At 39.0% G+C, this 12,290-nt stretch overlaps 1 protein-coding gene across 9 annotated transcripts in view; it reads left to right on the plus strand.

Moving 5' to 3' along the window:
• The first annotated feature begins 6 nt into the window (after nt 1–6).
• Nucleotides 7–12,290, plus strand: part of AIG1 (androgen induced 1) — a 242,150-nt gene continuing 229,866 nt past the window's right edge. For 5 of the 9 annotated variants that reach the window (XM_029944331.1, XM_029944334.1, XM_029944330.1 and 2 more), the window contains exon 1: nt 7–179. In XM_029944331.1, the coding sequence (XP_029800191.1) occupies nt 39–179 (141 nt within the window). In that variant the 5' untranslated portion in view covers nt 7–38. Of the gene's footprint in view, nt 180–337; nt 403–427; nt 652–4,747; nt 4,801–4,892; nt 4,926–12,290 lie in introns of those variants that run through there. The other 4 variants (XM_029944336.1, XM_029944337.1, XM_029944338.1 and 1 more) reach the window with 4 other exon arrangements.

A 12,290-nucleotide genomic window follows, 5' to 3' on the forward strand; every position in this document is an offset into this window, starting at 1 on the left:
TCCGCGTCGCCGCCCAGCCGGCCAGGCCTTTTGCGAACATGGCGCTTGTCCCGTGCCAGGTGCTGCGGGTGGCGATCCTGCTGTCCTACTGCTCTATCCTGTGCAACTACAAGGCCATCGAAATGCCCTCGCATAAGACCTACGGCGGGAGCTGGAAATTCCTGACGTTCATTGATCTGGTAAGGCTTTCCGCTCCCCTCCCCCGGCCGCCCTGCACCCGGAGTCTGTGTGTGTGTATGTGCGTGGGTGCGCCGGCACCTGCGCGCGCCTCCAGCCCGCACCCGTGTCCTCGCCTCTCCCCGAGTGATTTCGTCTGAGGGCCTGGCGTTCCCCCCAGCAGCACCTCTGAACCATTCGTTACCTGGTAGCTGGGGCACGAATGGAGGTGGGCACAGCCAGGTGGTGGGCTTTTTGGAGGGCAACACAGACCGGCTTCTAAGAGGTGACACGGAAAGAGTCTCAACAAATGGATCAGACGACCTTGATCATGAGTGGCCTCAGCGTGCTTCCCAGAGCACCCACCGTGGGATCAAGTTGCAGGAACTGAAGGAACACTGGGTATTGTTGAATTACTTGGAGCTTCCTCGGAAAGAACCCAAATCCTCGTAAAGAAGAGAAAGCGCCTAATAAAGTTGTCTTCTTTGCATCTGTTTTCTTACCCATTGCCAGTAATTTACTTCCAACCTTTCTCCCAGAAACATCAGGGGAGAGTTTTGCAAAATGCATTACCAGTATCTTTACCCCTGAAAGTCTGCAGTGGTTTGCATAAACAGTTCTGATGACACAACAGCATAACCTTGGCAGTTGCACTTGGTTTTTGTTTTTGTTGTTATTATTTTATTTTATTTATTTACTTATTTTTTAAGAAAAGCTATCCACTTCTGGCACCGAAAACGCCAGAGCATCAGAACATGAGCATAAGGCCCAGTAATGACATGGAGTGAAATCTAGGAGCTAAGGGGTGAAAGTTGATTCATTTAGACTGTGTGGAACACACCTAAACAGTAACCAAATATAGGTAGAGGGTTAGAATAAATCAAGGCATTCCAAAGGCTAGAGAAAATGTAGAAGCAATTTCTGCCTATCCAAGAACTGCCCATCCAAGATTATATAGGAGATTGGCTGCACAAGCAAAATTATAATCTTTCGTTTGTTGACCCTCCTTTTTGATGAAGAGAACATGATAGTGTTTCAAGATACTTCTAAAGGCTTAGGATCCCTCAAAGAAATGCAGTCGGTATTTATGTTTATAAATACCATTTTATATTTGTTTCACGTTAGATACTTTCAAAGAAGAATTTAAGTGTCTTTTCTCAGCAGTTTCCAAACTATGCACATACCCTTGGGCAATAAGACTTCTCAGGGCACAAGGTGTTTCAAGGGTTTCAGTTTCAGATGCTCAACTTCCATCTCTTTCTTGAAACTGATCTGCCTCTGAGCATGGGTAATGTCTGCTAGTTCTCTTTTCTTCCTCATTCATCCAAGGGATGAGCACACTACAAGGCTCTGTGCTGTATTTATCTGTTCCTTTTAGCATTCCGAATATAGATTGTCACCAAGACTGTCTTCACATTTGATTGAAAAACGAAGTCAGGCTTGTTTTGACAGAAAGTCTTATTGGGTTGATTGGCTTGTCAATGAGGATTGGCTGTGCCAATTATGTTATATAGCAGACATTTTCCATAGATTGAATGAGTGAAATCTGCAGCCCCGAGGTTCTGATAAATATGTATCAGAGTATTCAAAATTATGTTCCCTTTTCAAGTGTTTAAACTTATGTTTAAAATGTTTAGATGTTATTTAAAAATATGTGCATAGATTTTCAGAATTCTTTTAGGGGCTGCGTGAATAAAATTCCTCTTGGATCACTACCTTATGGCATTCCTTAACCAGATCTCACTAAGAGCTGGCCCACTTGTGTGTTGCCAGGGAGCCGTGCTGAGCTGAAATGCTGATGGAGACCCTACCAGGGCCATGGGAGCAAGAACAGTTTTCAGAACTACCTTTGCATTAAGAACAGTTTTTGGGCGGCGACGGGGGGGGGGCAAGGAAGGAGGTCAGCAGGTTAGAGGGGTAAAATTTGAGAGAATCAGTTAACCCTTGAGAGATGACAACTTCTGACGTTGGCATTGCTATGTGTGTGACAAAACAAGGCTCTCAAGTATCCCTCTCACAACCTTCGTGTGGCATGATACCGGAGTAGAGCCGATTTGACTAGCCTTGAACTGCCATGCAGTTTATACTTTGGCCTGTGATGAGTGGACATGCCTGTTTTAAATATATCATCACCACAAATATGCTTTTACCTACTCGAATTCAGGCAATAAATTCAAACTTGATTCCTTTTGCTTCATATTTAGATTCAGTTTGTAGAGGGCCTTCAGGCCAGTTCAAACTTTTTACTTTCTGTGACTTCTGATTGAAATAGAATAACTATCTCTCATCAAAAGTTCCTGTGAGGAAGTGTGTCTAGAATATTCTTTTAAACATTCATGCAAAGTATTAATTATTAAAGACTTAGACTCTTTAGAGGTTAAGCATGGTGCAGGTGTTGAAACAATCAGCCTGTCCATTCTTAGTAATGGCATGAAAAGATTAGGCTACTGTAATTTACCTATTTGACTTTTCATTTTTTTATGTGTTTAAAACAAACTATAAACTTCATTACTGAGTGCCTTGGACAAGTTTAATGATTCTAAGCTCATTAGAGCAATTTTGGAGGAAGGATTCGCTTTTAAAACTTTAGAACCAACTTGGATTGCAGAACCAGGACATTATTTATCCTGGTGGCCACAATCCGGTTCTGATTCTACATTCCGCAGCATCAATCTACCCGAATGTAAGTTAGGAGTCTTAGGCTGCACGTGTCCGGAAGCAGATGGTTGTGTGGCATTAGCCATCCCAGCTCTATCCTTGTCTTCCTTTGAGTATTTGAGTCAACCCAATAGAATCAGAGCTCATGCTTAAAAACTGAAGCACAGGTCACTGCTGTTGGTAATCCTACAGTGTTCTTCCCCAAGAACTTCTTCTTCTAGCATTAAAAAACTGTAAGAAAACTAGAGTGCTTCAAAAATTCAACTTAGTAAATAGAAATGGAACACTGCCTTTGTGTAGTAGGCCAACTAAGGAGTCCTCCAAGATGTCTACATCTTAAACTTTAGAAGTTGTGAGTATGTTAAGTTACATGGCAAAGGGGAATTAAGGTTGCCAGTGGGCTGACATTAAAATGGGAAGGCTATCCCAGATATGCACGTGGCCCAGTGTCATCACAAAGTTTCTTAAAATGGAAGGAGGCAGAAGGGAGGAATCAGTTGGAAGAAGATGTGTCTGTGGAAGAAAGTCACAGAGAGACGCGACGTTGCTGGATTGGAAGGTGGAGGAAGGGGCCAAGAGCCAAGGAATGTGGGAGGTGTCTAGAAGCTGAAGAGAACAAGGAAATAAATTCTCCTCTGGAGCCTTGAGAAGAACCACAGTCCTGGTGACACCTTGATTTTTAGCCCAGGAAGACCCACTTTTGGACTTCTGACCTCCAGAACTCTAAAATAATAAATTTGTGCTGTTTATGTCACTCAATTTATGGTAATTTGTTACAGCAGCAATAGAAAACTAGTACACTTGGACTTAAATCCTCTGACCCAGAAAAAAACTTAAATGCTGTTGTATTTATACAGTGACTCAACTAGCTCTTCATGTGTATTAGGTAACTGGTTAATTTTAGCTTTAACCAAAATGCAGGTTCTTGCCTACTACATCTGATATGAAACTAACAATGGGCACCATGAGAGTCTATAAAAACTGAACAAGATTGGAAAAACTTGGTCTTTTCTTCACTGTGACGTTATGCAACATGCCAGGCCAGGAGCAGGAAGACTCTCTGAACTGGAAATAAGCTAGAAAGAAAGAAAATTGAAAGGAACCAATGTTTAAATATTTCCTTAACCAGTATCACAGCTGATTAATTCTCTTGAAATGATGCAGATTCATTCATTTACTCGCTGATTAAAGGATAATTCTCCAATTTATACAGTAATTGCTCCCAAAGATGGTAAAAAAGAATTGGAATAAAACCAGAATAAATAAATTAAAAGAAAAAAGCAGTTGTATGTTGAGACTTCAAAGTAGTGGTGGAGTATAAGAAACATTTGTAAACATTTACAAATGTTAGTAAACATTTGAGTAAATGGAAGCTTTCCAAATATTCAGTGAGTTTTCTTGTCCTATTTCCTCCTAAAACATTGAATGTAATAGGGATTTTTGAAACCTATCAACGAAAATTATATTCAGATGTATATGGTAGAATGTCTAACACATGAGTCAGAATCAACGTCTTTGAAAGACATGAACTGGACATTTGTTACACAAAAAATACTGATACTGAATTTGAGACATTTTGATTTTTTTTAAAAAAAGTTTTAATATTTATCTTTGAGATGCAGAGAGAGGGGGAGGGTCAGAGAGGGAGACACAGAATCTGAAGTAGGCCCCAGGCTCTGCACTGCCAGCACAGAACCTGACCTGGGGCTCGAACTCATGAACCATGAGATCACGACCTGAGCCCAAGTTGGTCACCCAACTGACTGAGCCACACAGGCAGCTGGAGATAGTTTGATTTTTAAAGATTGACACAGCAATAGACTATTGCATATGCTCTAATTTGTAGTGTTCGCCATTTTGAGGGTTCTAGTTTCTTAGGGTTCCATACATTCATTGTTTCTCTTGTACTGACTTTTCATTCATGCTTGGACAGGAGACCCTGCTTCCCCAAAGTGCGGTCTGAGGACTAGCAGGAGACGAGAGACGGTACCTGGGAGCCCATTAGAGATGTGGAACTTCAGCCTCCACTCCTGACCTTCTGAATAGAATCCACACCTTTTTTTTTTTTTTTTTTTAAGTAGGCTGAATGCCCAGCGCAGAGCCCAGTGCGGATCTTGAGAGATCAAGACCTGAGCTGAGATCAACTGTTCAGACACTTAACTGACCAAGCCACCCAGGCGCCCCTGAGAATCCACGCTCTTAATAAGATCATTACGTGACTCCTGTGCATGTTCTAGTTTGATAAATGCTGCTTTAGGCCACACTGTTTTTGTTTTGTGGTTTAACGTGGAAGAGCTTAAAGGACATAGCCTCAATATATCAGTTCTGCCCACTGTGTTTAGAACAGAGTTAAACATAGTTCAGAACATATTTCAGGTGACTTTTATTGTGACATAATTAAGAACATGTAAAAAAAAATTACAACTTTTAAGTCAAAGCAAGGGACAAATACATTTGGATCAGACAGCAGGGATAGGTTGTTTATTGCAGTTGAAAACCAAATTTAGCTGATCATCAGGGCAACCAAGGCAAAAACGAACACATTTTTGATCTTAGCGTTGGAATAAAAGAAGTGTAGCAATTTATCAGGAAAAATATAGTTCTTTCTAGACATTGATTTGTCAAGGTTATTTCTCTCTTAGACTGTCATGTAAAGGACATTGAGCCTGGGGCACCTAGGTCGATCAGTCAGTTAAGCGTAGGACTTTGGCTCAGGTCGTGATATCATAATCCGTGAGGCTCTGCTGACAGCTCAGAGCCTGGAGCCTGGTTCGGATTCTGTGTCTTCCTCTCTCTCTCTCTGCCCCTTCTCCACCCATGCTCACTGTCTCTGTCTCTCAAAAATAAATAAACATTAAAAAAAATTTTAAAGGACATTGGACAGCTCGTGGATAATGCCTTTGATTGATTTTTAGCAGAACACATAGAAATATTCTTATAATTGATGTCTCTTATATCCTGATTTTATGAAAGCCAAAAACATGGTCTTATATTTTGACTGGGTAGAGGCATTTTTGTAGAGATTTAAAGTAATATAATCTAGGTATTTATTTTTGTTATCTAAATCCTTATTGCAAAAGAATTTAAGAAAACCACAGAGGGAGCAGGATAAATAAGAGCTCAGATGTTGAAAAGCTTGGGGTGTTCAAAGAGCAGGAAATGGTCTAGTAAACCTAGGGGACACATTTTTTTGCATTTAGATATGCTAAGAATTTTGGACATTCAAAAAAAATATTAAGAATAATAAATTGCATAAGTATACTCGTGCATTTAAGTTTATCTTATATTTACTTATGTGCTTATAATAAAATATTCTTGACTCTAGTTCATGGCTTAATTTTAAATAGGAAATAAAATACCTTGAGAAGGGATTCTGTGTATCATTATGTAACTACGGTGCTCAGTTTTGCCAGTCAAAACCGCAGAGTGCCATGTAAAGGCCAATAGTTTGTTGAGGGCTCAGTGAACAAAATTGGGTGGTTTTTTGTTGTTGTTTGCTTCGTTTTGTTTGGATATTATACAAAGAGGGTGAAACAGCACTTTTTTTTTTTTTTTTGGTAGAATTGAACTTGACCCTAAACTGTGCACATAAACTTTAAACATGAAATAATGCTTTTTCCTAACCTGGGGGAAGAATTGTGAGTATAATCCTTCACATAGAATCCTCTGCACCCTCTGAGAGTGTTTCTCTTGGATCAGACATAAAATAGGGGCCTGGTTTTGTCGGAGTGGGGGGAAAAGTTGATGATATAATCACCCATTCCTTTTCTTAGTGGCAAATGTTATTGAAATTACAGAAAGTCATCTGACCACTAGTTGAGGTCACTTTTTTCCCCTTGCCCGCCATCCTCCGTGTCTGGTAGAACATTTAGCAAACTTGGTAGCTGCTCTTGAGGCTTTTCGTTTGTTTCTCTGCATTCCCCAGAAATGTCATATGTTTCTGTGGAAGTGTGAACAATAGTACAATTTTCCATATTGAATCAGATGTTCCTGTGATCCAAGCATATTTGGAAAAATCTTATGGCTTCGATTCCATAACAACATAGCCTTCTTTGTGTCTCGCAGACTGTGGCTGGTCAGTGACAGGGCCCGTTTCTCACCTGCAGGAGAGTCCTGTCAAAGTATGGTGAGCACTGAGCTCTCTTTGAACGTGAAAGATCCCTCGATCAGGTCTTTTGTGGAGTGGAGCAAGATAGGGAATGTAGCTTTGATAAGCTTGACCGAGATGTGCTAATCAAGAATACCCAGAGAAATTGCTGAAATGTGCAAAGTAGCAAGAATTACTCTCCTTCTCAATCTTGAGATAATGCAGTGTGTTCATTACAGTGCTTTAGAAGCATGGGTTCTAAAAAGTCAGTTAGACAATGGTCTGGCCCCTTTGTTTTGACTTATATTTGGACCTGTCAGATTGTGTTATAATTTAAAATTTTGATATCAAAAGTAATATGTAGATGGGGCACCTGGGTGGCTCAGTCGGTTAAGCATCTGACTTCTACTCAGGTCATGATCTCACAGTTCATAAATTTGAGCCCGGCATTGGGCTCTGTGCTGACAGCTCAGAGCCTGGAGCCTGCTTTGGATTCTGTGTCTCCCTCTCTTTGTGTCCCTCCCCCCTCTCAAAAATAAACATTAAAATTAAAAAAAATAATACATAGAATTATAGAAAATGTGTATAATACAGGAAGCCATAGGGAAGAAAGTATATTCCATCTTAATGAGCCCTAATTTTCTGTATATCTTAGCATTTTAGTGCTTCAAAGTGGCATTTTAGAACTTCATGCACACACAGAAGTGTTCATAGAATCAGACTGCCGATATATTATATATACACACACATATATATGTTTACATGCATGTAGAGTCAGATGTCACAAAAAACTACATTCTTTGTAAAAAATTACTTTTAAATTATACAGAAAAATAGTTATCACTCAGAGATACCAATGTTAGTATTTTGGTATTTGTCTTTTGAACCATATATATGCTTCTTGAAACAAAAGTTCAGTGTATACATATGACTTGTGCACATTCATTTTTAAAATTAACTTACACCAAAGTTCACTTTTTGAGTAGTGTTCCATGGTGTTTGACGTGCCATTTTGTTGATGCATTCATAAGTCAGAGAAATTTGACTTTTGTCTAGTTTGAGGTGATTATGAAAAAAGCTGCTATGGACATTTACATTCACGTTTTTGTATGAACGTGAGTTTTCATCGTGGGGGTAGGTACCCAGGAGTAGAATTGATTGGTTATATGGCAAATATATGTTTGACTGGATAGAGACCACCAAACTGTTTTCCAGAGTTGGAGGTGCATTGCCATTAGCGATGTGTGAGAGCACCAGGTGCTCTGTGGCATCGTCTTTTTTCAGTTTAACGATTCCTGCAGGTGTGTAGTAGTAGCTCCTTGTAGTTTTAATTTGAATTTCTCTCATGACTAATGATGTTATGCATCTTTTACTGTGCACTTTTTTTATCATGTGTTTCAACTTTGAAATGTCTGTTCAAATCTTTTGCTCATTAAAAAAATAGATTGTTGGGGCCCTGGGTGGCTCAGTTGGTTAAGCGTCCGGCTTCGGCTCAGATCATGATCTCACGATTCATGGGTTCTAGCCCTGCATCGGGCTCTGTGCTGACAGCTCCGTGCCTGGACCCTGCTTCAGATTCTGTGTCTCCCTCTCTCTCTGTCCCTCCCCCGCTCATGCTCTCTGTGTGCCTCTCTATCAAAAATAAATAAATGTTAAAAAAATAGATTGTTTTCTTATTGTTAGGATTTGAGAGTTTTTGTGCTGCCAAATAACAGTTCTCTGCCAAATATGAGATTTGTAAACTTTTATTTCCCTGTCTGTGGATATCTTTTCATTTCATTAGCAATGCCTTTTGCAGAGCCAAAGTTTATCATTTTGATGACATCCAGTTAATTAAGTCTTTTCTTTTATGGAACATGCTTTTGATGTTTATCTAAGAACTTTTGACTTAAGCCAAGCTCACAGTTTCTCCTCTAATTCCTTTTAGAAGTTTTATAGTTTTAGATTCTACATTTAGGCTTATGATCTATTTCAACTTCATTTTTTGGCTATGGTGTGAAGTAAATGTTGAGTGCCCCCCTCCAGCCCCCCACCTTGTTTTTTGCATATGGATGTACAATTGTTCCGGGACCATTTCTTGAAAAGGCTGTCCTCTCATTTTTGTTCAGAATCAATTTGGCTACATTGTCGGGCTGTTTCTGCTGTATGTGTTTGTCCACAAGAACCACATTGTGTTGACTATTGCAGCTTTACTGTAAGTCTTCAAAGCGGGTCATATGAATCCTCCAACGTAGTTCTTTTTCAGTGTTTGTTGAGGCTATTCCAGGTACTTTGTAGGACACCCTTGTCAGTATCGATAAATAATCCTGCTGGGAATTTTTGAGAGAGAGTCATTGAATCTATAGAACAATTTAAAGAAAATTGACATCTTCACAATATTTACTCTGCCAATTCATGCCCGTAATATATTTCTCCATTTATTGATATCTTCGATTTCTTTCATCGGAGTTTAGCAGTTCTCGGCATATGTCTTCTGCATGTATTTTATTATTTTTATATCCAAGTTTATTCTTATTAGTGCTATTACAAATGGTACTTTAAGAATTATTTTTTTACCAAGCCTTTTTTTATTCAAGTATGACTAATATACAGTGTTATAGTAGGCTCAGGTGTACATATAATGATTCAACAATTCAATTCATTTCTCAGTGCTCATCAAGGTTAAGTGTACCCTTGGTTGCCATTGTCTGTTTCCCCCATCCCCGCTCATCTCCCCTCTGGAAACTTCCAGTTCTCTATATTTAAGAGTATGTGTTTTCTTGTCTCCTATTTTCTTAGTTTGTTCATCTATTTCTTGGTATTTGTCTTTCTCTGACTGACTTCACTTAGCATGGTGCTCTCTAGGCCCATCCATGTTGTTGGAAATGGCAAGTGAATCTTTTATATTTAATTGACATTTTTATTGATATAATTGTAGATTCATATCAGTTTTGAGGTATAGTTCAGAGAGATCTGTGTAGGCTTTACTAAGGTTCCCCTACTAGTGACATTTTGTACAACTATAGTATATCACAATCAGGATCTTGACATTTAAACAGTCAAGATATAAAACAGGCCCCTTACCACAAGGACCTATATGTAGCCTTTGTATGGATGCACACACTTTCTTCCTCTACCTCATACCTGCCCCCTGGCAACCATTAATTTATTTTCCATTTCTAGGAGTTTGTCATTTCAAGAATCATATATAAATGAATTGATATACACATGACTTCTTAGAAATGACTTTTTTCACTTACAGTAATTCTCTGGAGATTCACCAGAGTTGTTGTATGTGTCAGTAGTTTGTTCCTTTTTATTCCTGAGAAGTATTTCATGGTATGAATATACCACAGTTTAACTAGTCACCCATTAAAGGACATCTGGATTGTTTCCAGTTGTGAACTACTATGAATAAAACTACTGTGGGCCTTCATGCACAGGTTTTTGTGTCAACAGAAGTTTTCCTTTTTCTGGCAGAAATATTCAGGAAGGCGATTGCTGGGTTGTATGGCATTTGCAATCTGAGTTTTAAAGGAAACTGCCCAGGACAACAGAGTGGCTGCACCATTTTTCATGTCCACCAGCAAGATGTGAGCAATGCAGTTTCTCCTCATTGTTGCCAGTTAGTTGATGTTATTCATCATTTTAGTCATTCGATTGGTGTGTAGTGATATCTCACTGTGGTTATAATTTGCATTTCTCTAATGGGTAATAATAATATTGCACATTTTTTCATGTGTTTACTTGTCATATGTATATCCTCCTCAGTGAAACATCGTATTGTTTTATTTATTGTTAGTATTAGTATATAAGATGCTAAATTCACTTATTCATTCTAAGAACTTTGCCATAGATTCCATGGGATTTTCCTTTCTTATATATATATAGTCATGTCATCTACTAGTAGAGACAGTTTCCTTTTTTTCCAATCTTCATGGCTTTTATTTCTTTTTCATGTTTTATTGCATTGGTTAAGACTTTGAATACAATATTGGACAGAAGTTGTGAGAATGGATATCTTTGCCTTATTTCTTTTTCAGATAAAAGTCTTTTGCCATTAGCTATAAATCGTGTTGCAAATACTCTATCAGTTTGAGTACCTTCTCTTCTTTTCCTAGTTTGCTGAGAATTCCCTTTTTCAGCTCTTAACTCTCCATGATTTCTCCCATACTCTTCAACTCTTAGATGCTCCTTTTCTTGGTTCCTCTGGCCATAAAATGGAATCCTTTCAGAATTTTAGCCTCCCATACTGTCATGTCCTACACAATTGTGTACTCTTTATACAAGAAGGCTTCCTTTTTCCCAGTTCCTCTGGCTAGAGGGATGGGTTTTCCACTGCACTATTGCCAGTGCAGCTCAGTAACCGAGCGCGAAATGAGAGAGGGAAAAGTAGACAGCAGGGAAGGGTCTCCCTCACGATCTCTAACATGTGGGAATCTTTTCCTCAGGCTTCTGACTATTTTTCCTGGAATTTTTGCTGTCACTGCTTACTGCCTGATCCCAAGATGCAGCTCCCCCTCAAGTCAAAAATAGGGAAAAAACTAAAATTAAAATCCACTAACTTCACCCCTTATGGGCCCTTATTCAAGTTTTTACATTAGTTCCCAATCTGCCTGCTATGTGTACTTTTCAATGTTCTCGGGTAGTTGATTTTTTTTTTAATTTTCAGGGTTATTAGTCATAGCTTATGAGCATCCTCACTTACATATCTCAGGCTGTAGTCAGTTTTCTCCATCTTGGCTGCCACCAGAAGTAGCTTACATATAATTTTAATTCCTAGTTTTTTTTTCCACTTAGCATATTTTGTAAACATTTGCCTCTGCCATTATACATTCTTCAATAACCTCATTTTAATGACTGCATATTCTTTAATATGGATGTTTATATTGATTGTCTTAGTGAATAAATTTTTACACGTATTTGTGATTATTTTCTTCAGATACATTCTTGGAGGCAGAATTACTATACTGAAGTCTTCAAGGGGCACCTGAGTAGCTCAGTCGGTTAAGCGTCTGGCTCTGGCTCAGGTCATGATCTCACGGTTCATGGGTTCAAGCCCTGCGTCGGGCTCTGTGCTGACAGCTAGCTCAGAGCCTGGAGCCTGTTTCCGATTCTGTGTCTCCCTCTCTCTCTGACCTTCCCCTGCTCATGCTGTCTCTCTGTGTCTCTCAAAAATAAATAAAAAACAAAAAAAATTTAAAAAGTCTTAAAGAGAATATCTTCAATCGAGAGATTATCTTAAATCAATCAAAATACACACTCTCCCATATATGGAGTACTTATGTCTCTATATTCTAGTTAACACTATGAAGAGAAAAATACTTCTACAGATCACTCAAGTTGCTTAAACTTCACAATTTTCTGTCCAGGATATGCCCTGCAAACATTTCATTACATATCTCATAAA

Source organism: Suricata suricatta, chromosome 7, assembly GCF_006229205.1.
Source record: "Suricata suricatta isolate VVHF042 chromosome 7, meerkat_22Aug2017_6uvM2_HiC, whole genome shotgun sequence".
NCBI classification, from domain to species: Eukaryota; Metazoa; Chordata; class Mammalia; order Carnivora; family Herpestidae; genus Suricata; species Suricata suricatta.